This window comes from Homalodisca vitripennis, chromosome X, assembly GCF_021130785.1.
Source record: "Homalodisca vitripennis isolate AUS2020 chromosome X, UT_GWSS_2.1, whole genome shotgun sequence".
NCBI classification, from domain to species: domain Eukaryota; kingdom Metazoa; phylum Arthropoda; class Insecta; order Hemiptera; family Cicadellidae; genus Homalodisca; species Homalodisca vitripennis.
The window spans coordinates 106080226-106103962 of record NC_060215.1 but is presented as its reverse complement, the minus strand read 5'-3'; the positions used below and the strand labels follow the sequence as shown (position 1 = coordinate 106103962).

General features: G+C 33.5%; 1 protein-coding gene and 1 long non-coding RNA gene across 2 annotated transcripts in view; one reads left to right on the top strand and one right to left on the bottom strand.

Annotated features, from left to right (window-relative positions):
* Positions 1-10795, top strand: part of LOC124369782 — an 18026-nt gene extending 7231 nt beyond the window's left edge. Inside the window, exon 3 of the long non-coding RNA XR_006923092.1 lies at positions 10476-10795. This is a non-coding gene — a long non-coding RNA (uncharacterized LOC124369782). The remainder of the gene's footprint in view (positions 1-10475) is intronic.
* On the bottom strand, positions 6988-23737 carry LOC124369781 (trypsin epsilon-like). Its single transcript, XM_046827869.1, has 6 exons — positions 23584-23737; positions 20807-20925; positions 13912-14000; positions 12588-12828; positions 7675-7830; positions 6988-7272 (listed from the first exon to the last, which is right to left on the bottom strand). Exons 1-6 carry the CDS (start codon positions 23618-23620, stop codon positions 7102-7104), a joined length of 813 nt encoding a protein of 270 aa, XP_046683825.1. The 5' UTR covers positions 23621-23737; the 3' UTR covers positions 6988-7101.

The window sequence follows — 23737 nt, the reverse complement described above, 5'->3', positions numbered from 1 at the left end:
GGAGGCTACTGTAGAACCGTTCAGATCATTCTCAGACCCGGACGAAGCCTTCACCTTCTCTAATATTCAGCGTGAACCCAGTTCGAGACAGCCCCAAAGGATTCATACCTAGAAATACCACAGAACAGTTGAGGTCCTATTATATTCGACGCTGAGCCTAGATTGGCCAGGGCATCAGCTCTTTTGTTCCCAGAGATCCCATTTTGTCCTTAGAGTAGAGTAATCAGGTTGGGGTTTTGCCATACAAACCCCTTCATTTGAATTGCACTGGTCTTCAATTACATTTTCATGCTTTATTTGTAATTGTGATTGCAGTTAAAGTTAATACAGTCGTATATTTATGAAATATTAATATAAATTTGTTTTCTAGTCACTCTAATGATGCAAAATGTATGCATAATCTACTAATAATAGTCAGATGATACAACATATAAATGAGTTGACAAGAGGTAGTAACCATTCATCTACTCTTATAGACCACATTATAACTGACAGATCAACCAAGGTAGAGAGATATGAAGTGGACGAGAGGTAGTCACCATTCATCTACTCTTATAGACCACATTATAACTGACAGATCAAACAAGGGAGAGAGATATAGAGTGGACAAGACTTCAAGTATTTTTATGTGAGATTTAAAATGCAATTTATATGAAAAACTTGCCAAAATTTATTGTATGGGGACAGTTTGATTTGAATTGTGTTATATCAATGGTGTAAGAAATGAACTGGAACAGGAAATATAAAACAGTTGGTATAAGCATCAAAACTGATTTCATCAGCTCAAGTATAAAACTAATTTCTGACAATAATGCACTTATTATATAACAAAAAGAATTACTAGAAAAAAGCACTATATAGGAGGAGAGAAATTGAATTACTGAGCAAAGAGGAAAACAATTTGAGGTGCAAATACTGGAAATTAAAGCAGGACAATGACTGGAGGAAATACAAGACTGGAATAGATTAAATAGAGTGGTATGGATGGTAAAGAAATCCTTTTTTGCAGAAAACTTTTCAACTTAGCAGATTAAAAAATGTTTTGGAGATATGTCAGGGCGATGTATCTAATAATGAAGTTAAATTCCCAAATGATCCTGAATTCAATAATATGAATGAATATTTTGTGAACATGGGATCATTTTATAAAGCAAATAAAGAATTGTATGGTATTTGCTTTACATGTAAACAAGAGGGACAATTTTCAAAATGCATTTGAGTTTAAACAAGTGAATGAGGATTAAGTAAAATTGGCAATGAATCAGATCACCTCCAGGACGGTTGGTAATGATGGTGTGGTTAATAAGTATAGTCATGATAAAAGCTACAGGTCCTTATAAAGTTGGAGCAATAATTAGGTTCATTAATGGATCTATGAACTGGCAAGTTTCCACATACCTTGACGACAAGCATTGTCCACCTTTTTCTGAAGATTTGGAGCCCTTTCAGTATGTCAGTTGAGACCGATTTCTATCTTGCAAGCCATATCGAAGATTTTTGAAAAAAACTGTCATGAGACAAGATTATGAGATTGATCAGAACAGACAGAAAATTTGCTTCCAAGGCTTCAGTCAGCATTTTGGAGAAACCATTGCCTTGGTTAATATATTTGCAGATTTATTTGTTGAGAGAGATGAAAGCAAGTGTAGCTCATTAGTCATGCTAGATTACTTCCGAGCGTTTGATTTGTTGAGCTACAGTTTATTGCTTGCAAACTAGGATTTCTGGGCTTTGAAGAGGGAGTAATTGTTTGGGCAGAAGATAGGTGGCAATAAAAATGTTCAATACAGAAGTTTCATCTTAAGTGGCCACCACAAGCATGTCCCCTCCCTTAACTTATAAACCCAAAGCATATTGTATAACTATTGGGAGGCTCAACAATACATTGGGAAATTGTATAAGTGGTCTGTGAAGAATGGTATGAAGTTAAACTCAGAGAAATATACAATAATTTGCATAAAAACATCTATTTAATGCAAATGTTACAGGATGAAAATGTCAATGTTATTCTTGAAAAAGAAGCATTGGAAGTAAATTGTACTGTAAAAGCTCTTGAGATACTTTAGACAGTAATCTCAAATTACAGACCATTTTATTTATATGTGCCAGATAGCCATGGGAAGACTTAGGAATTTGTAATGGTATAAACATATACTGCCAAACATTGGAAAATCGAAACCTGTACAATTTTTGATTCTGTCTGCTTTTTATTATTACTTTACCACATACAGCAACAGTGAAACAAGGGAGGATGTGGATCATATTTAAAAGTTACAGAATGCTGTCATTAATTTTGTATACAAGTTAAGAAGACAAGACCATCTATCGGCCAATCAAGATGCTGCTAACCGATGTAAATGGAAGCTGGGTGTAGGGTGCAGACTTGCTGCCTGCTTAACCAGGTGTTGAACATAGGAGAGACACAAAACCTATCTGACAAATTGGTACCAGGAGAGATTGCTCTTCGACATATAAAATAGGTCCTTTCTCTTCTCGCTTTCTTAAGATGAAGCTGAAAATTAATAGAACAAGTTTTTCTTAATTTGTGCCAAAATTGTATGATGATCATGACATGAAATAATTAAAAAATATTAACCAAATATTGCATAATCTGGATTTTAACTGCATAAAAAGTGTTAAACTTCAAAAATGTTCATGCCATTTTTGTAGTCATATAATTGTGAGAGACATTATTTAACACTGCTGGTTTATACTGGGTGACATCGAACTTAAGCTTCAACCTCAAGGGTGTTACATAAATAGTTACAATCCAAGTCTATTTGAGTCTTGATCACATAAACTTTTTATACAGATATAAAATCATGTAATTGTTAAAAGGGGCTCGTGAAATCAGTAGAAGAATATGTTCAGACTAATAACTCAGTTAAGTAGTAAAAAGTATTTAAAGTTAAGACAAGTTCAAAGTATTTAAAACTTTTGCTGAAGAAACTCTTGTACTGAATAGAATGGTCGTTCCGCTAGCCATTTATGAAGTTCTGTCTTAAATTTCTCATGCCTGATTTGCTTCACAGCTACAGAGGTAGATAGTTGTAGAATTGTCTTCCCATGTATGTCAGCTTCTTTTCAAATGTGTTAATGTGTGGTGAATTGGAAGGGTGTACATAGAGGCGTTCCTAGTGTTGTGCTGAATCTGCGTTCCTTGGTAAGTTCGTCCCGTCTTATCTATACCACCCAAGTCGTCCGAATATGACGCCTAACCTATCTCCATGCCCGCCTAAACGCTGTGCCCACCACGCATGGAAGAAAGCCATTGTTGCTTATTCAATAATTGATGTTTTGCATTGTGCAGGAAAATGTTACTTTTTTCAAAAGGCTTGCCAGATTACCAAATGTGCCAAACTAGGATGCCTGTTTAATGGAATTTTACTGTACTTTACAATTATTAATATCTAGTTATAATACATGTAGCTAACCCCTTTACTGCTGGTCTATACTAAGTGACATCAAACTTAAACTTTAATCTCTGTACCATAAGGCATCTGCACTGCTTGTCCGACTTGGATAGCTAGACGGTAACACGTTACTCAGTTGGTTATCATTCTTTCAAGGCTGCATTTTTTTTTATTGCCTCGGTAACCTCCAGGAGCACAGTCGTAGGTCATGGTGACTAAACCAAATGTGATACGGACCATAGTGCAGTCAGTGTATTGGCAGGACTTGTGTTGCTTCAAGGCTGAAGTAATAAGATAACATTACAATTATTTAGGGCGGCTGGTTAATATGAATATGATGTAAAATGTTATTAGGGTGAGAAGGAGAGGTGTTGGCATACAAAAAAAATCTCAACCTTTATTATCTCAAACTCTTAACTATTTTTACTTCAATATCTCTAAATTTGTAATTGATATGGAAACATGCTATAAATATCCACTTAGTGTATACAGATATGTTATAAAACACGACTAGCCGACACCGCTATTGAAGACGCAAAATGAACAATCAGCTGATCTAAACATAAAAAGAGTTAATGTTTTAAAATGTATGAACAACTAAAACTGACACAAATACCTATCTTCAAAGAGTTAAATACTTAATTGCATTTTCATAGTCTTTCATTTTGAGGAGGGACCTCAGGTGAAATTAGTCTGTAAACCTCCACAGATGTTCTCATAGATTCCTGAGGTTTGCTTTTATGGATATTTCAGTAATGGCTATTGTGAAACCTTGAGTTTTATCTCATATGAACACTGTTAAGTACTTTATGTCCTCAATTTTGGTTATAAGATAATGGAAGATGTATAATTTTGAAGGTATGACCAATACATACCTTTGTGTGCCGTGTAGACCAGGTATCTGTACTAAACAGCATTATTGCATATAACTACAGTAATTTTTCTTCTAATGCTTATGTCTGGCAAAAATTACTTTTTTATAGAAGGCATACTCATATAAGAACAACAGTAAAGAATTTTACTTTTGGTTAGCAAAGAAGAAACTACCGTTAGTGCTGTCATCATTCATTGAATAAAATAATTTTATCTTTCGTATTAATTTCTTACAGTGTTTTTATTTTGTATTTTACTTCCAGCTGATCTAAACTCAAAATTCAGAAACGAATTAACCCATCACCTTTATTCTTATGTTCTTTTTTAAAATTTGTTTCTTCTGTTCAATAGAAAAAATGTATGTAAAAGGCTCTTGCAAACAAGAAACAACTCAAGCCTGTGACAAGCAATTTGCCAATACACGCTTTTCCCAATTGCCCATATTTATTTTTGTTGTTTTAATATATAAGATTTTAAGTCAATTCAGATTTTTTTCATTCTTAGGTTCAATTTTTAAACAAAATTGTTCATATTTCAGTTAATTTGGTTTTACCAAATGCTTGCACAATTTGTAAAAGGTATAAATTTTATTGTAATGTATGTTATACCTTTTCTTGGGAAATACCTTCAAACCATGTTCAAGCACCAGCCTTCCACCAAGTGATTAAACTGAGGGGAAGGGCAATCCTGGGATGTACATGGAAATAACCATTAACACATCATATGTGCATCTGACACTGAGAACAGTATGATATGTGACATTCTAAATCTCTGGACTGATTATTGATCTCTGCCCAATTGCAAATGTGCACTTATTTGTCTACTGAACATGTTCAGCTTACAAAGTAACCAACATCCCTCAGGTCACTTCTATCTCTCATCCTGATAGAGGTAACCTTGTACAGTAAATAACATTTGAGAGTCTATAGCTTGTATTTCTGTCCAGGGCGTAAATGTCATCACATAAATACAGCTAAGTAATGTGCAATAAAACTAGATATGGTGCACACTGTTTTCTAGTCAACTCATCTAAATCATCCCCCCCCCTTTGCAATAGTATAATTCTGCAGTAAAGGCATCTTTATCAGCCTCGTTCAGAGTGTCTAGCTTTTAAGTAGTCTCATAGTTTCTTAATCATCTTTAGTCCTATGTTTAATGGTTTTATTTCAAACGTAGCTGTTCTGTGGAGTAACAGTACTGTACATTATTTGTCCGTTCCTCATTTATCGATATTTAGATTTCTGTTTAAAACGTTTTTGTTGAATTTCTTGCGTAAATTATTTGTTCGTTAACAAATGTCTGGCATTCAAATTAATACGTAACAACACATATACATCAGACATAATCATTCCTGGTCCAGGCATTGAACTTCCTGATATGTCAACCTGAGCTAAGCTAAGTATCAGTATAGAGACAATCACAATCCAATTATGGCATTCGACCACCAATCATGGTATGTTTCAACTTGTGATACGGTCTGTGTGTGCGATTAGCCATCACAGGGGACAGCACCGCCTAGTAGAATCACATTGTTTTTAGACTTTGCTCAAGGACTTCTAGTCCCGTTACATATGGTAGCTTTACACCAATGCCCGCTCAACTGACTGCATGAACCAAATCTATGAATCTACAGTTCCTCTCATTTTGAGCAGTATTGTTATTGTTATGATTTTTTTATCAGTAAGATAAAATCAATCTATCTCATGACGGTTTAAACTCAACTGGTTTGGATCATATTACCACTGCACTGTTATGCTATTAACAGTGTTCCAGTAGTCCTACAGGAGATTGATAATTGTACATTTTGAAGATGTAAATGATTAGATCAGACTGACAACAGCGATGACTGATGTAGAAATTGTATCAGCAGCTTATTCCTCAACAAAGAACAGTGAATCGATTCTGATAATGAAGACCCATAAGATGTCATGAATCATTCTTATGCCACGACGTAGCTAGGCTAGTTGGTTTATATTGAGTGACAGTCCGATAGTTGGTTAATGGAAATGATGGTCTTGAAACATCTGATGGATGAAACATAATTATATTTTATGGGAGCAATAAATGTACCAAAGTTACACAGAAGAGAACGATCAAACAAAATAGTAAACATTTTTCATTATTTGTCATTTTATTTGTTTTCTCTATATAGTAATTAATCCCTGTAAATCAAAATAATAAATTGGCTCTTTTTACTATTAACAAAGGTGATATAAGGTATATTGAATCACACATTTATGAATCTTCTTTGGAGTTACTGTCTTGTTAGTATGGTTATATATAATTGTTTCTCTGTGTAATTATTGCTTATGATGTGTTGTCTGTTGTTTGATTATCTCTCTACTACATACTGTGAAGTGAATGTTTGTAAATAACACTGCATTTGAATTTGTACTACTATTCGGTCACATAAATAATACTTTATCTTTATTATTAGTTACTGACAATCTTTCAAAGTGACACACTCCACCACATAATGTCTTCAGTGTCAATTATCAATTTAGCCTTTTCTTTTTATAAGCACAAATTTTGATAATCTGATTATAGATAATCATATCTATAATTAACTGACTATTAAATTGTAATATGCATGGAAGAGCATAAATATCCTAATTGTTTACATGTTTCTGTTCACTTATTCTAGAACATGTTATTACAATAGAGCAAGTTAAAAAAACAACAGGGTTTAAATAATACTATATTTAAATAATACTGTATTTTGTGATTTAGTTGTTTTTGAAAGAAATTGTTAAGTTTTTTGTATTAAATTGAAACACTTGTTTTATTGATTGATTAGCTTGAAGTAGTTGAATCTTTATTCATAGTCGTATTTAGCTCCTGTAACTTTCTTGATCCAAGAAGCAACAGAGGTGACGTCAGCCAGCCCACTAGGTTGAGCATCTGATGTGCAGAAGCCTGATGCTGCTCCCACAGCGAAGATGCCATAGACAGCATTCTTATAGACAAGTGCATCGGCCCAGTCACCCTGAAAATTATCCACAGTCAGATGGAGATGTTAGGTGTTCACAGTAAATGATTCCAGTGAATAAAAGTGATTGCGTAAGTCAATTCTTGCCACTGAGACCGTGGTATCTTATCTAATAAAACTTATTGAAATTTCACGTGATTGTGTCAATTTCTAGTGGTGCTTGGGTCATGGTACAATACTAGAATTCTTTCAAACCGATATCATAATTGAAAGGTGATTTTTTTTTAGAATATTAGTGTGACCTACTGCATTCTGAATACACAATTGGTTAAAGATACCAGAATGGATTGCAATAGTGTCTTGTTTAAAAGTCTGTTGGCATCCAGAAAGTAAGGACAAAAAGATATTTTCTAGTGGAAATGGTAAGAAGTAAAAAAGTGCTGATATATTGTTACCAACCTGGCAAAGTGTGGTCTTGCCCTTGTTGTATCCACAAGCAAGACGAGGAGTCCAAGTGATACCAATAGACTCTAGGAAAGTCTTGCACTGTGATTTGCTTTCCCACATGAGTGTTCCTTGTAGCAAGTCGTTATTGGCTGGAGCTCCCACATCCGACTGAAATATGATGTAGGAGATATATTTAAAATAGCTGTATTATAAAATTGTTGTGCATGATATCACAAGATTACTAAAACAAAAACATAAACTATAAGTATGATCATCTAAATTAATTTAGTAGATCCATAGTTCTAATTAGTTTCAGAACGTCACCATTCATTTTTATCATTTTTCATTTTCTTTATAATAAAAAAACATATACTACACATTTTTTAAATTCCTAATGGTATTTTCTAAGGTTTATTAGTTGGATTATATACCAAATGTCATTCAATTGTATTGATTTTTTAGGTGTTATAACATTTAAAAATATTTAGCAATTGTCGGAATTTCAATTTCTCTAAAAGTACCCTCAAAATAAATGGATAGTGTTTGAATTGTACCCATTGTTTAAGCACAGTCATGCTGTTCAAAGAATAGTGCTTTTAAAAAAGTTCCAAAAATGAAACGTAAAAGTTTTGATTTTATATTCAAAGTTTTGAAATAGAATAGAATATTTATTTATTTCCATTTTTTACATACAATATATACATTAGAAATATCGGAACAAAAAATAACCATATAATCTCCAGTAGGCGATGGTTATGGAAATTAACAGAAACATGTACTTATAAAATAAATTAAACTATGGGAAAAAAACATTAAAACTACAACTTAATTATTAGTCTTCCAAACATTACACTAGAACTGGCAGCTTCTGCAGCGTGTGAACACATACTATTAACTTAAAACATTTCTTCAAAATAAAGTTAAAAAATAACTAAAAATATAATAAAAAATATAATATAGTAGCAGCAAAATATAACAATACAGTATACTCATTAACAAACCATGATTCAACTAAAAATAGTAAAATAAATAGGTGTCCATTATTATAATAGATGTATAAAATTATGTCAAGATTGAAAAAAGAAAATTTAAATTTAAATTGTCAACACTGAAACCAATCTTTAATACTTTTTGAAAATAAATTGAAACTATTAATTTTTTTAATTTTATCAGGCAACAGGTTAAAAATTTTGGCCCTAGATATACAAATGTTTTTAAAAAGAACAATTTATTTACCTTAGGTTTAACAAAAAGATGCCTTTGATGTACTTCTGGTTTTATATGTTAGGTTTTTGGTTCCTCTGTTACCGCTCATTTTAAAAAATAACCGTAAAACTTTGAAAACAAAAAGATTTTTAATTGGTAGTATTTTGAATTGCTTGAAAATATGTTCTGTGTGATCTCTTTGATTTTTGAATGAGATTATTCGGATGAAATATTTTTGGGTTACAAACAGCTTGTTATAATTAGAACGTCATGGGTACCACCCCAAAATTGAATCCCATACTGTAATCTAGAGTTAATTAACGCAAAGTATAACGATCTTAAACACTGGGCATTGCAAATATTTCTTAGAAAGTAAAATGTTGTGATAGATTTCCTAACTTCTGAACGTAACTTATTTATGTGAGGTTTCCACATAATTTTATTATCCAAAACAATTCCCAAATATTTAATCTCATTCACTTGTTCTATTTCATCGCAGTTACAGCGAGCTAAATCAGAGCAACTGTTCGCATGATATTTGAAAATATAGTTAAAATTAAAACCAATAAAATAAAAATTAATTATTTTTGTGTTTGTCGCATTTACCACCATTGCATTTCTATCACACCACTTTCACAATATTACTAAGTCATGATTGATTGATTCCCTAATACCATCCCACCCTTCAGAAGAGTAAATGAAGGCAATGTCATCTGCAAACACTATTATTTCACCACAAAAGGGTTCCAATAGAAAGTCATTGATAAAGAGAGAAAAAAGATCTGCTGAAAGAACTGATCCTTGCGGGACCCCAAGACTAGTAAATTTTTCCTCAATTAGGCAAGAATTTACACGAACTTGTTGTTTACGATTTTCTAAAAAAGTTCTAAACCAATTAAGTATCGGGCCTCTGATTCCGGCAAATTCAAGTTTTGATAACAGAAAATCTTGACGAACCAAATCGAAAGCCTTTTTAAAATCAATAAATAGTCCTGATACCTTCATGTTTGAATTTAAGTTGGAATAAATGTTGTGCATGAGTTTTTCAATAGCGTCCTCAGTGCTTGTACCTTTCTTAAAACCGAATTGATTATTTAAGAAAAATTTATTTTATTCAAGGAAGCTTAAAAACCATAATCTAACGACCTTTTCAAACATTTTTGAGAAAATAGAAAGGAGAGTAACTGGCCTATATTGATCAATCGACTCATTGTTCCCCCCCTAAATACTGGCACAACTATTGATTGTTTTAACATTTTGGGAAAAATTCCATGACAAAAGCTTATGTTAATTATGTTTGCGAGAGGTTCAGCAATAATATGAATTATGTTTTTTAATATAATTACATTGAAGTTGTCAAAACCAGTTGACTTTTTATTCTGCATAGCTTTACAAATATTTTCAATCTCAATTTTATGAACAGGATTCATAAACATGGAGTTTTTCTGGTTCTGTAATGGTTCTTTAGAATTGCCCAAGTTTCTATAAGTAAAAGCAGTACTCAAAAAGTAATTATTTAGTTCGTTAGCAATTTCCACATCATTTTCTAATACTCTCCCACAATCCAACGAAATTTTCTTAATAATTTGTTTTTTCTTTCCTAACAGATTATTTATCAACTTCCATTGATCTGCCGGTCTCCCTCCACAATTTTGGAAAAGCTGTGCATAATATTGATTTTTCCATTTATCGAGATTGGCTGAAAGTTTGGTTTTAAATACACTAAAATAATTCCTAAAGCCAACATCATACGGACGTCCTTTCAGTTGTTTATACAATTCCTGCCTCTTTTTAAGTCGGTTAAGTAATGCTTCAGTCATCCACGGACTTGTTCTTCTAGCTGTTAGTAACTTTTTACTTTCAGAATTTGTTTTCGTACTAGCTCTTAAACAAGAAGTAATTGTATTATTAAAATTATTAAAGCTAACATTGGTGTCGTTATATACCAGTAGTTGATTCCAGTCTACATTTTGAAGGTCCGTTCGTAGCTTATCGAAGTCAATTGTCTGTTTTAGAGGTTGATCTGGAAAGGTTTTATTATTTTTGTTTGTCAGTTCATTATGACCTTTAAGTGAGAAAGTTAAACCAAGGCGTAGTGATCGGAAACTGCAATATCAAAAATTCCAGTTTTGCAAAGATTTAAATTACGCGATCTTACAAAGATGTGATCGATGCAGGTCTGAGATAATGTATGTACTCGTGTAGCTGTATTTATAAGTGATTCAAATCCATGATTATTTAATAATGACAAATAGTTGCTTTTTTCTAAGTGGGAAGCGTTTTCAGATATGTCAATATTAATATCACCAATGATAATTGAGTTACAATTTAGTAAAGGTAGTAGTGTAGTAAATTCGTCTAAGAACTGTGTCACATTAAACGCCTGCAATCTGTAAACAGCAGCGATCGAAAATGGAGTTTTGTTGACCATAACATTGATAAGCATACAATCAGCTGACTTGAGCCGGCAGACGACGGGACCAGCTCTGACATCTTTGTGGACGTACAAGAGTGACCCCCTTGCCCTGTACAACTCGTTACAACAAGAATAACAAGAATAGCCTGGAATCTGATAAAACTTCAACTCTGCTTCAGTTATCCAAGTTTCGCTCATTGCAATAAAATTGATGCTACTTTGTTCAATTAAATTATTAAATAAAGCCATAAATAAGTTGAAGTTCTTCCTTTTTTTTTTTTTTTTTTTTTTTTTTTTTTTTTTTTGTTCTCTTAGGACAAGAAGCTTATAAATTGCACTTAGTCCTGTAAGGACCTTTGCGCTGCTTCCGGAGTGATAGGATATTCAGGATGGGTAAGGTTAGGGAGTAGGGGCCGCCTCCTATCGAGATCCATGAGGAAGAATTAGGGCACTACATCTCAAAGTCATCCCGGAAGAAGGGAGGCCAGCTGTGAACCAGCCTCTCCAGTCAAAGTAGGCAGGGGGTGCCACACCTTGTTGAGGTTAACAAGAGCCTCTGAGGTAAGGGAACAAACCCCACCAACTCCAACAGCCATCCTCCACAGTAGGCTAGACCTATCGAATTGCCCATGAATCCCAGAATCTCAACATTTGCGGTTAGTGATGTGCCGCTACTGGACATCCATAAGGTTGCCCAGATTGAAGTGGCACATCGGATTTTGCTGTGCCCAGTGGTGGGTTCAACTGGTAGGTATAAACCAGCCAGAAGTGATCCCTGCTGGGTGAAGTTCTTCCTTAGACTACGTATGTTTACATGCACTAAGCGTATATCATTTAAATCACAGTCAAAAAAACTATTTTCTAAATTATCAAATACAGAATTATCATTCATTTCAAGAGAACTTTAAAAGCGTGTTAAATTCATACTGCTTGAAAAAAAACCTAGAGTATGGTAGTGTCCTAATAAATACTACAAATTATAAATAAACATATACTTATACATACATAAACCGACCATTATTTAAGTTTTGCCTTCACAAATGACATGCTATTTCATTTTTTATTTGTCCTTTTTCCAGGCAAAAGTTGCAATGTGATAAACAGTGTATTTTACGCACAAACAAAGTACGTTTCAGTAATATGAACATAATAAAATATAGAATAAGTAAAGTCAAAACCATTGGAACAAGAATTGGTATTTGTTTTTGAGTTTTGAAGTTTTGTACTCAGTCACAATAAAACGTTACTAATCGTCCAGCTGTCTAATGTTTGATATGTAATATGAGATACAATGAAAACTTACAGTGTCACCATACCCAGCAACAGTAAACTTGGCGTTAGCCTTGGGTTCCTTAGTGCCGATCTTGATGGGTTTGGTTTTAGAGGACCACTTGAACTTGCCACTGATTTGGACACAGGCAAAGTCGTAGTCAAAATATCCATAACTGTATTTGGGATGAGTTGTGAAAGATTTCACTGTGTATTTCTTGCCATTGAGACCATCATTGCTGCCGACCACTACGCTCAGATCTGAAGTGGATAAGCTGCAACATCCATAACATGGGCCTCATCAGACTTGTAATTTTATAGCTGGAAATAAAAAACAAGCATATTACCTGTAACCCAGCACTTAATGCAGAGGAGCACCAATTAAAAACAACTTACCAAACCGGAGCTCAAATGTGACATGATAGACCTGAAAGTCTATGGAAGACAGGAAGGGATGAGTTGGGCGGAGGATAAGTGTTTGTTCATTCCTATCCAACCACAAACCAAAGTGTCCTATATTCTGTTGTTCGGACCCCACTCCAATCCATTAAAATTTCATACTGATTTCCCTCAGGTCTGATTTAAAAATTCATAGAAAATGCGCAAAAATACAACATTTATATTCACCGACATATTGCTTCTTCTAACTTTCAACTGCTGAAATAAAATAAATTGGTACTTACTCTATATTACAAATTCAAACACAAAAACACAACTTTTACACATCATTTTTTATAGTATGGTATTTCTTGAAACACAAACCAGGTTGTAAGTTTTCTTACACAGGCTTCACAGAAGTACACAGTTTTTTCTTCCACCACTTTCCTATTACTACATGCTGCACAATCCTCTGTATACTTATTTTCATTTAGCATAATAAAGTGAGTTTTTTCATCCTGAGTTTGCAACCTTGTATCCAGCTGTTTAAGATGGAAATGTTGTACGATAATGAACATTTTGATCCTAATCAAATATTGGTTCAACTGGTAAATAAAGTTTAGGTCAAACTTGGTAATATACAATAGTGATCTCTGCCTGCAAGTATACATTTTTAATTTGCAATTGCACCATGGGTAGAAAGGAACTATTGGCTATAATGTGAGTCTAAGAAGGTAGAGGTATTAGCACTAAATGACTTAAGTTATCAGAAATATCTACAGCTTCATCAGTAATCTCAGAGAACAGATTTCTGTAGAACACTTTATGTAGAGTTTATAAATGAAAGGTAGAGATATGATAGCATTTCCATTGAAAACCCATCAGTACTCAAATAAAAATAAAGTTGTGACCTGAGATCTGGTGCTGAGTAAATCTGTATAGCTTGATACAGCCACTCAGTTGCCATACTGGGTACCCACCTGTAGACACACTCAGCAATAGTGATGATCCAGTTGGAGCTGACAACGGTGCCTGCACACCAAAGTGATCCATCCAGCAACAGTGAAGCCTATGGCAAACACGAAACATATTACAATTCCACAATATTTATACTGAAGGAGTGGAAGATTGAGGGATATTTCACGGTTTTATTTTTGTTAAAATAATCACAGCAACTTTGTAGCAATAAAATTATCCTGAGCTTTTGAGAAATATTGAATTCACCACTACCACGATAACTACGCAGTAATTATGGAAATTATAAAAGCACATTGCTGAAGAGGGTAATATATGAGTAAATATATAATCTGAGCTATATCCAAGGTGGAGTCTGTAACTGTAACATTTTTCCAATTACCCTTGATTCAATATAGATTGTACCTGTAGCTTGCTGCATATTAACATTAAAATGCAATCATTTAATCAATCATTTGAAAGGATGATGGTTGTTGTAAGCAACGTTGTCTAGATAACTCACCTCTTGAAAGTAGAGTTGTCAGTCTTCATTGTATAAAAATCATATAATATATATAGAATGCTCTTATTTTCTATCCTGGATACTCGTATTCTATATTATGCTTAACAACTAGTTTAACTTCAACATTTCTAGAGGGTTACCATTTTGAATCCAGAAACATTATATGTGACTTTAGACATGATTGCTATTCACTGCTAAAATATAAAGTTCTGTGTGAAAACTAGTACCATGCAGGATGTCAAAATATCATAAAAGAGCCTGAAAAATTGACTCCTCAAGATATTGGGAAATCAAAATGCATCTGTAGGACAGACCAACAACCACACCAATCAAACCAAGTATTGACTGACTCATTTTCCCTAAATAGTTCAGATAACATCAAAAAACTATTAAAAAATCGTCTAATTGGAAATAATTTACTACAAAATTCAAGCAGTTAAGAAGATAAACTGGAAGTGACTGGCAAAATAGGGTCTGCATTAGTAGTATAAAATGAACTCTTAAAAGACGAAAAACTCAACCTAAGGACCAAATTTAGGAGGAAATGTTTAAGTAAATTGAAAATGAAGAAAAGAAACACTTGCATATAAAATAGAACACTTACTTCAGCTAAATGCAGAATTACAGAATGGACCAACTGCCAGGCAAACCAAAATCTCAACCAACACATGGAGACAGACAAATCAGAAGAAAAAACTGAACCAACACCCCTTGGCCAAGGTGTATGCTAAGACTTTAACTCAGCTACAAGTGATTGGCAAACAAAGAAAGCCAAGGACCCTCAGAAATCTTTGCAGACTTTAATAAAAATAAACATTGAATGATTCAAAGCAAACTACCTCAAAAATTAACTCCTGAAATGAACATCTCACCTTTTTGCAACCAGGCAACAACTTTGGACCTCCAACATAACAAACAAAGCATCTTTTGTGGTGCAAAAACAACCTTCCAGACACATAATACACAACTTAACAGTTTTCCACCAGAATATACAAGACTTATTGAACAGTTCAAATGGACTGATACATTTTATAGAAAATCTGAAACCAACACCTAATGTAATAATTTAAGTCAGGGCCGTCCCCAGTATTTAATGCGCCCGGGGCAAATCATGCCTTGGGGGCCCCCACATAAAAATTACATTTCGTCAGTACAGCCATACCAAGTGATAAGGAATTTTTGGAAATTGTTATATGTAAATAAATACTCCAGTTTTCTGTGTGTAACAAAATACCAAATATATTATATATGTACATTTAAACATGTTTTAAAATAGATAATAGAATATTGACTAGACCTATATACATAAATATAAAGAAATTATTGGCTCTTTGGCATACAATACTTTTGTGGAATTTTAGGGCTATTAATAGTAGTAACAGATATAAACGCAATGCATAACTATTTCAATCTTAATGTCATAACTATTATTTACCTTTGACAGAGATAGTTTTATTTTTAAAAAGAAATCTTCCTGGCCTTTGCACTAGCAAACTTCTTGATAACGTCTTCTAACTTCAGCCTTTTACATTCTTCATTTTTAATAGACAGCATGGCAAGGGATGACAGTCTCTCCTGAGACATTGAAGAACGCAAGTAGGTTTTATTAATTTAAGCTTACTAAAGCTTCTTTCACAACTGGCAACAGATATGGGAATAGTTAGAAGGATTCGAAGTGCAATCCATAAGTTTGTGTATAGGTCCTTTCTGTCTGTCTTCTTAATCACTTTTAAAACTTGTAATGGAGTTGCCTTAGCTAGGCTTACTTCATTCACAATAGTTTTGACATGAAGGAGTTCCTTTTCCGCTTATGTCAGAGGTTTGCCCAAACGATAGGTGTTTCTGTAAATTTTCACAACATTCCTTCAAATCTTCTGCGTAAGGGTGTTGTTTAAGGTCATATAAGAACCCCCATTTCAAGTTGTGGTTTGAAAACTGAATCAACCTTGCTTATAGGGAAGCCTGCATAATGTCCAATAGTGGGTAGAAAACGTTTCTTTTAAATTCTTCTTCTGGGGTTGCTTTGTAGTCACTTTTACTTTCATAATCAAAAAGCTTATTTTTTGTTCTTTGGCGTTTTTCTTTAAACAATGGTTCCACGTCAATTTCACTAAAAATCACTTTGGCTTTTGAAACTGAGTCATTTAAACCGTCTTTATGAAAATCATCTATGAACTGTAAAGTTTTTTGCAGCAGATTTGATGTTAAAGCAATATCAGTGCTTTTACCTTGTAAGGTTTTACTTATCAAGTTTACCTCAAACAAAACATCGTGCCAAACAATAAGGCAAACCAGAAATGAAAAGTGTTCCATGTGAATTTGGAGGGACTTAGCTTCAGATGAGATTGTAGGGTCATTGACAGTTTCACTCAGTTCTACAAGAGCGTCAAGGACGTCTTTGTACTGGTATCGAACGGCAGATACAGAACTTATTTGAGCCTCCCATCTTGTTTCACAAACCTTTTTCAAAGTTAAACCTTTAACATGGTCACTGACAACGCACCAACGTTTTGGAGATGATGTGAAAATAGTGTAAATCCTTTGAAGGATTCCAAAAAGTAGAGTAGACTTGACGGATGATCTGGCTCCATCTGCAACAACCAAGTTGAGGCTGTGGCATCCGCAGGGTGTAAATACAGCTAAAGGATATTCTGAGGATATTCGTGATTGGACCCCTTTTTTAGCTCCTGCCATGTTTGCGCCATTGTCGTACCCTTGCCCGCGGCAGTTACTCATGTCCAAACCACATAACTCTACCTCTTCTGTTAACAATTGAGTCAATGCTTCCCTTGTTGACTCCTCAGTAATCGTGTAGCCTATAAAACTTTCTTCAATAACAATTTCACCATCGATCTCCTCTTTTCATGAACATAGCGAATGGTGAGAGATGTTTGTTCCTTATGACTTACGTCTGGCGTACAATCCAACATAACTGAGAAGTACCGTGACAGCTTTATTTTCTCGATTATATTGTTTTTCACCTCCTTTGCCAGTCAGTTTATCAACTCATTTTGAATATTGACACTTAACATTTGAACTCGATATTCACTCTCTTCAATGCATCTTAATTGTTCCATCATAACCGGATCAAACTCTCCTAGTAAGTGGATAAGGCCAAGGAAGTTTCCGTTATTTTTTGTAAAAAGTTTTGTTGAGTTTCCACGAAAAGCCAAGTTGTGTTCTGCTAAGTAAATAATAATAGCAATAATTCTTCTTAGTATGTTTTGCCGTCTCTCGGCTTCTTTTTGTATTTGGCCCATGAGCTCAGTATCAATTGCTGCATTTTGGTTGATTCTACGTTCAGCTTCAATCCATTGCTGAGTAAACTTAAAATGCTCAGATGACGTTTTGTGAGATGAAGCTCGCTTATGAAATTTTTTCCAATTATTGAATCCTTGCTTTTTGCCAAAACTTGAGTGTGGATTATTGTCAAATAAACGACATGGAAAGCAGAACACTGCATCAGAAGAGCAAGAATAAACTAACCACCGCCTTTTCACTTTCTCGCCATTTTCTGCGTGGCGATATTGAAAATCATTTGAAAAATGACGCTTTTCACTGTTTAGTGGATAGTCATCATTACTTTTTTTAAATGACGGAGCACCCCTTGTTATGATTTCATCTCTCTCTCTGACAGTTAAATTTTCAGGCCAAGTTGACGGGTCATTTGAAATTTTTTTATTTCGGTAGTTTAACATTTTGACAGTTCCCTTCCTAAGCTTGTCATTGGTTTTCCTCCTTCAGTATTTCAGCAGTCTCCTCTACCTCAGTTAAAATTAGGTCTTGTTCACATTCATAGTCGAAGTCCTGGGTATTTGAAGTAGCGAGTAAAGATGAAGTAGGTTGTTGGGTAGTGCCCTCAGCTATTGTGAAGAATTTTGTCAACTTGAGTACTTTACTTAAAAGAGCACTGTGAGCTAATTCACTGTCTTTTGTTAATTTTCGTCTCTGAGCACCTGATAGTTTTTTTAGACATTTTACTAAAATAATCTGAAATAAAATGAAACTTCTTCAAAAAAATTATGCTTGTTTACTTTAAAATAAAATTAAAAAATAATGTTTAAATCTGTTGGTCTACATGTTGCGTAGTTTTTATGCCTACGCTACGACATGCAAGCTAGAGTGCACATATTACCTTGGTCAAAACAACATTTACATAATTATTACCAATACATATGACAACCAACACATATTTAACTACCACATGTCTGTAGCTTTTGTATATGTAGGTACTAATACAATACGAAGCTCACCTCTCACGTACACATTCACTTAATTTCACAGCTCTAAGTCTCTACAAACACTAAACACACGAGAGTAGTTAGCAACTTAACCTATACGGTGTAGACGCAATGACAGTGACAGTTGGAGTTGCGAGTGCGGTGTTGCCAAATGGTCTAAGTTGTTTTTGCCGTGCGGTGTTGCCAAACTTAACTTACTAAAAATAAACAGTATTTTTAAGTATATGGTTCAAACCAAGTTCTTTTTAACAAATATTAAGGCACCGGATTGTGGGTTTGTATGTATATAGTAGAATATCGTTGAAATTTTGTTTTACAAATTTAATATTGACTATGAGTAAGGCACCTCGTAGCCGCGGCACGGCGCCCCCTAGGCCACAGCGCCCGGGGCGACCGCCCCCCCCGTTCGCCCCCCCCCTTCGGACGGCCCTGATTTAAGTGAACACAGCTTTAAATCTCACCTTTACCTGGCTACACTTTAAAGGCATATTTCTGTAGGGAAATTCACAAAATGGGAGGTATTGCAATATATGTGGAGGAAACGCTCAACAAATATATATTAAGTGTTCCAATCACCCACTGTTGTGAAGAACTTATATGTGACGTGGCATTGGTAAAAGTAATACTTAATAACACCTGCCTTTACATTATGGGTACCTACAGATCACCATCATCCAACTTAGATGAAACACTTGATATCCTCTCATGAACAATTGAAAATAACAAACAACAACAAAAATTTCAAACCTACCTATTATGGGGGATATCAATCTTTAAACTAGATAGAAGGTGGAGTTAAGTAATTGAGACCTTGGCTTCTTTCAACATTGAGATCTGATCTACCACCTACTAGGTTAACTTCCAATACCATTTCATCAATTGACTAGACCTGCATTAACTTATGTGGTGAAGAGCTAACTGCAAATGTACAGGTATATCATTCGTGATTATCAGACCACACAGCTCAAAACTGCACAGTCAAAGTATAATACATAATTGACAGTTTAAGTAGTATATACTACAGCTTTAAACCAAAAAACCTCTAAGAATTCAAACTCTTACTTTAGCAAGAAAACTAGCAAGACTGTTTCAATTATGTTCCTGACAGTTCTTGTGAGGGATAACAAAAGAACAGATCCAGTACCCAATATATGTTGACATCGGAATAGAAAATTGTTTCGGAAAATTAATGCTTAAGTTATCTCTTGGGATTCTATATGATAAACCAGAACATCCTGGAGAAATAGAGCAAATGATATAGTTTATTTGTGAATTGGGTGGAAGCGAGAGATTAAGTAATATAATACTCAAGTGCCAGGTCTTATCTGTTCTTTTTAACTCTATAAACTTATAAATAAATTTTACTGAAGATTCAGCTAGATGGAAGATAATGTGGATGCATGTTTTTTGTGTTATGTCTGTAGTGCCATTCCATTAACTTTAGACTAGTCACAAACAGCAGCAAGACTATTTTGAAGCCACAATTATCCTGTTATTGTATCTCTGCAAGAGTTTTGTATTCTCCATGAAGAAAAGAAAGCTACATTCAATACATCCTGTTACATCATTTATAAATAGATTACAAGAAAAGATCCAATGTGTGATTGCTAGGAAAGGGAGAGATCGAGAGCCACAATAATTGGTAAGGCTCCATAAGTTATAGGTAGCTGCTGGTGGTCAAATTCCACAGTGATCCAGCTATTCCGAACTCATGAAAATGACTAACACTGTCGAACATTTAAAAAACATCTAGGTAAATGGTATCGAACTGTTATCTCCTGTTGGATAAGCCAAGCACCTGATTCTAGAGGGTTAATAGGATTATTATAGTAGCATATCAGCAGAAAAAAAAAGTATTGCTCATCCAAAATTACACTTACTAGAGTAGGCAATATACTTGTATAATCCTACACCACATTCTCAAAAACCTTTGCAATTAAGGGAAGAATTATATATATTATATATATATATATATATATATATATATAATATATATATATATATATTAATACATGTGAGGAATTGTTGATATACTTCCTTTGTATTAACAATTTTGTTATTCTTCTGTGTTGATGCTATATGAGTGTATTAATAAGAACAGTAAAAATAAAAATCACAAGAAAGCGCAATTTAAAAGCCTTGCATTGTTTCACCTACCACATAAGGATGTTTCTGAATGGTGGTTTTCTTTCCATCGTAGATACCAAGTCCAGTATTAGTGTTTGCAGCTGATGATTTGGGGGAAACCAGCTCACTGGCAACGCAGCTGGCCACACCTGAATACAAAGTTTGATCAATTGTATTGTAGTAAACGTAAATTAAAGTTTCCTAAAATGTAATATACAAGGTGATTATTGGTTTTAATACTAGTTAGATATGGCAAATTGACAATCTATGCCTTAACTGTGTTTATATTGTGGTTCATAAAAGCTCTATCTATGTTTTAGATAAGAAGTACTACAAATATAATACTGTGAATAACTATTTGGATAGTTCTTCAAAGAATTGAAATTATTTATTTCTCTTATGTACAAGTATGATGAGTACTGTATACAGAAGTGTCCTCAAAGGATATCTACACAGTGTACTTTCTTTGTTTAGAAATAATTGTGATGTAATTCTCTCTATAAAAACACCTTGACGTGGATTCTGTTTTTGAATTCGGTAAACACCTTTTTATAACACTCTTTTGGAGGGTATAAGTTGATTTAACCTTCATTTTTGTAATTTCTTCATGTTAATACTTATATTTAGTTAGTGCATTTTAAATGTAAATAGCTTTTTAATTTCCCAATACATTTTAAAATTAATATTTAACTTATCCAAAGGATTACGTTACATATGAACTTAAAACTCCTGATGATTAAATTTCCATTTACGAATTTAACTTTCATTACAACTGAGTTTTAACTTTCAATTGGTTGTCATTAATTTTCCTTGAAATTAACATTCTGTCTTTTACTTTTATTTAATACTCAAAATGTCAGTGTTTTTCTTAAGTAAAATACATGTATAGGTCTAGGTTTTTTCTAGTGAAAATATTTATTGAGATGTCATTCAAAATGATAAAATTAGTAACTTATTAACCAAACTCATGATCAACTTATTATATGAATGATGAACATGTTTCAGGTAATCTAGTAAACTCGGATAGTGGTTTTAAATATATTTGATGTCAAAAATTGTTCTATTTTCCATTTATAATGGGAAAATGTTATACTACCATCTCCCAAAATGGCTAACTATTTCTAAACAGATTAATGTTAATTTTAGGAGCTGTTAACCCTTAAAGCGCCAAACAGTTTCAGCTAAACTCTGGATTAGCGCTCATTTATTATAAAAAAATTAAAATTAGATTTTCTCAACGCTAATTTTAATTTCTTTTTTTAGGTAACAAAATAAAACAGAAACTGCAAAAAAAATCTTTTATCATATTTATTGCGCAAAATACACATGATTTACTATTTAGCGTTCCAGCTCCTTTTTTAAATTTTTACCCAATGCTTACTGTTTCCTTTTTTTAATTATGTATATAAATAATGACATTGCGTGCTTATACGTAATAGAATAGAACTAGAAAATAAGTATATTACATATTTAATACAAAGTTATTATACAAAATTTAATTTACATCCAAAAAATTTGAAAACCAAATATATTTTACAAATTCTCAGTCCTCTAACGGGTGTTATTTTTCTAATTACAAAATGGTTTTCAGATGTTTATAGAAGTAAATAAAAGATTGTAACACTTATTGGAGTAAAAACAAACCTAAATATAAATAATAAAAAATAAATGTAGAATTTCGGAACAAGAGCCAAAATACATAATTATAAATATAAGGAGTAAAAATATTTCTACGAGGAAAAAAGACTTTTATCGCCATTCAAGAAACTGTTTATTTCAAAAGTTTATAAATATATAACTTTCATAAAAAGATGATCATATAATACATAAAACTACACAGTAGTTTACCGATCAACTATTCGCACTGCTTCAACAGGATATGAAGAAGAACATAAGAGCTGCCCGGCGAGGTAGTGACGTACGCATAAATGCGCTTGCGGCGTTGAGCAATACTACCAAACTGCCAGCTGTTCAACAAAAACCGGTCCAGTATCGATAGATAAACACAAAGATTGTCACGTGATGTGGCACAGCCCCGCTACACTACTGTAACATACACCCCTCACAGTCTAGCAGACAAACTCTGAACTAACAGTGCAAAATAGTAAAAACAAGTATATTGCGCGTGTAAGCGCTTATGGCGTTCAGAGCAAAGTCGATCCTCGCGCGCATATGCGCTTACGGCGCTTTAAGGGTTAATAATGTTGGAGGGAGGGATATTTATTCATTGGACCTTGTGCGAAATGGTCTGATGGTAGCACTTACTGGTCCACTCACATCTCTTCGGTTGAGGAGATAGAGCCAGTTATCAAATTCAAATTATTCTTATGTTAAATTCAAACAATAATTGATGCAAATGTTTTGGATGTAATTATTTGAACAAAATAACATAGAGAGACTCAACAAACAAAAAGACTTAAGCTTGAAAATGCTAGGTGAAATTCTATGCTTTTAGAAGCCATTTTGTTTTTAAAAGAGTACATGAAATAAAAACTTATTTTAGACGGTATAAATGTCACTGGTTTTTGTTTTTGATATATTACATAATGATTTTATTTGGAACTAGACAAACTATGACTATGATGGATGTTTTATTATTATTAGGAATGTTTCATTATTAATGGTAATTTTAAAAAATCTATGTTTATATTGTGTAACCATATTACATTTGTACTTTGTTGTTAATACATGTAATGATGGCTTTAATATTATAATAAGTAATATAAATTTATAAATTATTAGCTAGTCATAAAATATTCAACTACCTTAAATTAGATTTATATTGCAATAAAATACAGCACACTTACCCAAAGCTAGCATGGCAAAGAGGTATTTGACAGACATGGTTGGTTAGTTGATTACTTTGACAACTGTACAGTTTCTTTTATACAAACTATTCTCACCTTGGAATTTTATTTGTGACAACTAATCCATCATTGAAACATTAAGGGATAATGGATT

Bases quoted from the DNA above. Each gene is read 5' to 3' on its own strand.
- LOC124369781 (XM_046827869.1), bottom strand. From the start codon at position 23,620: ATGTCTGTCAAATACCTCTTTGCCATGCTAGCTTTGG. The intron at 20,926-23,583 runs GTAAGTGTGCTG...CTTTGTATTCAG, and splicing joins CTTTGCCATGCTAGCTTTGG to GTGTGGCCAGCTGCGTTGCC. The intron at 7,831-12,587 runs GTAAGTTTTCAT...ATCATATTTCAG, and splicing joins TTGCTGGGTATGGTGACACT to TCGGATGTGGGAGCTCCAGC.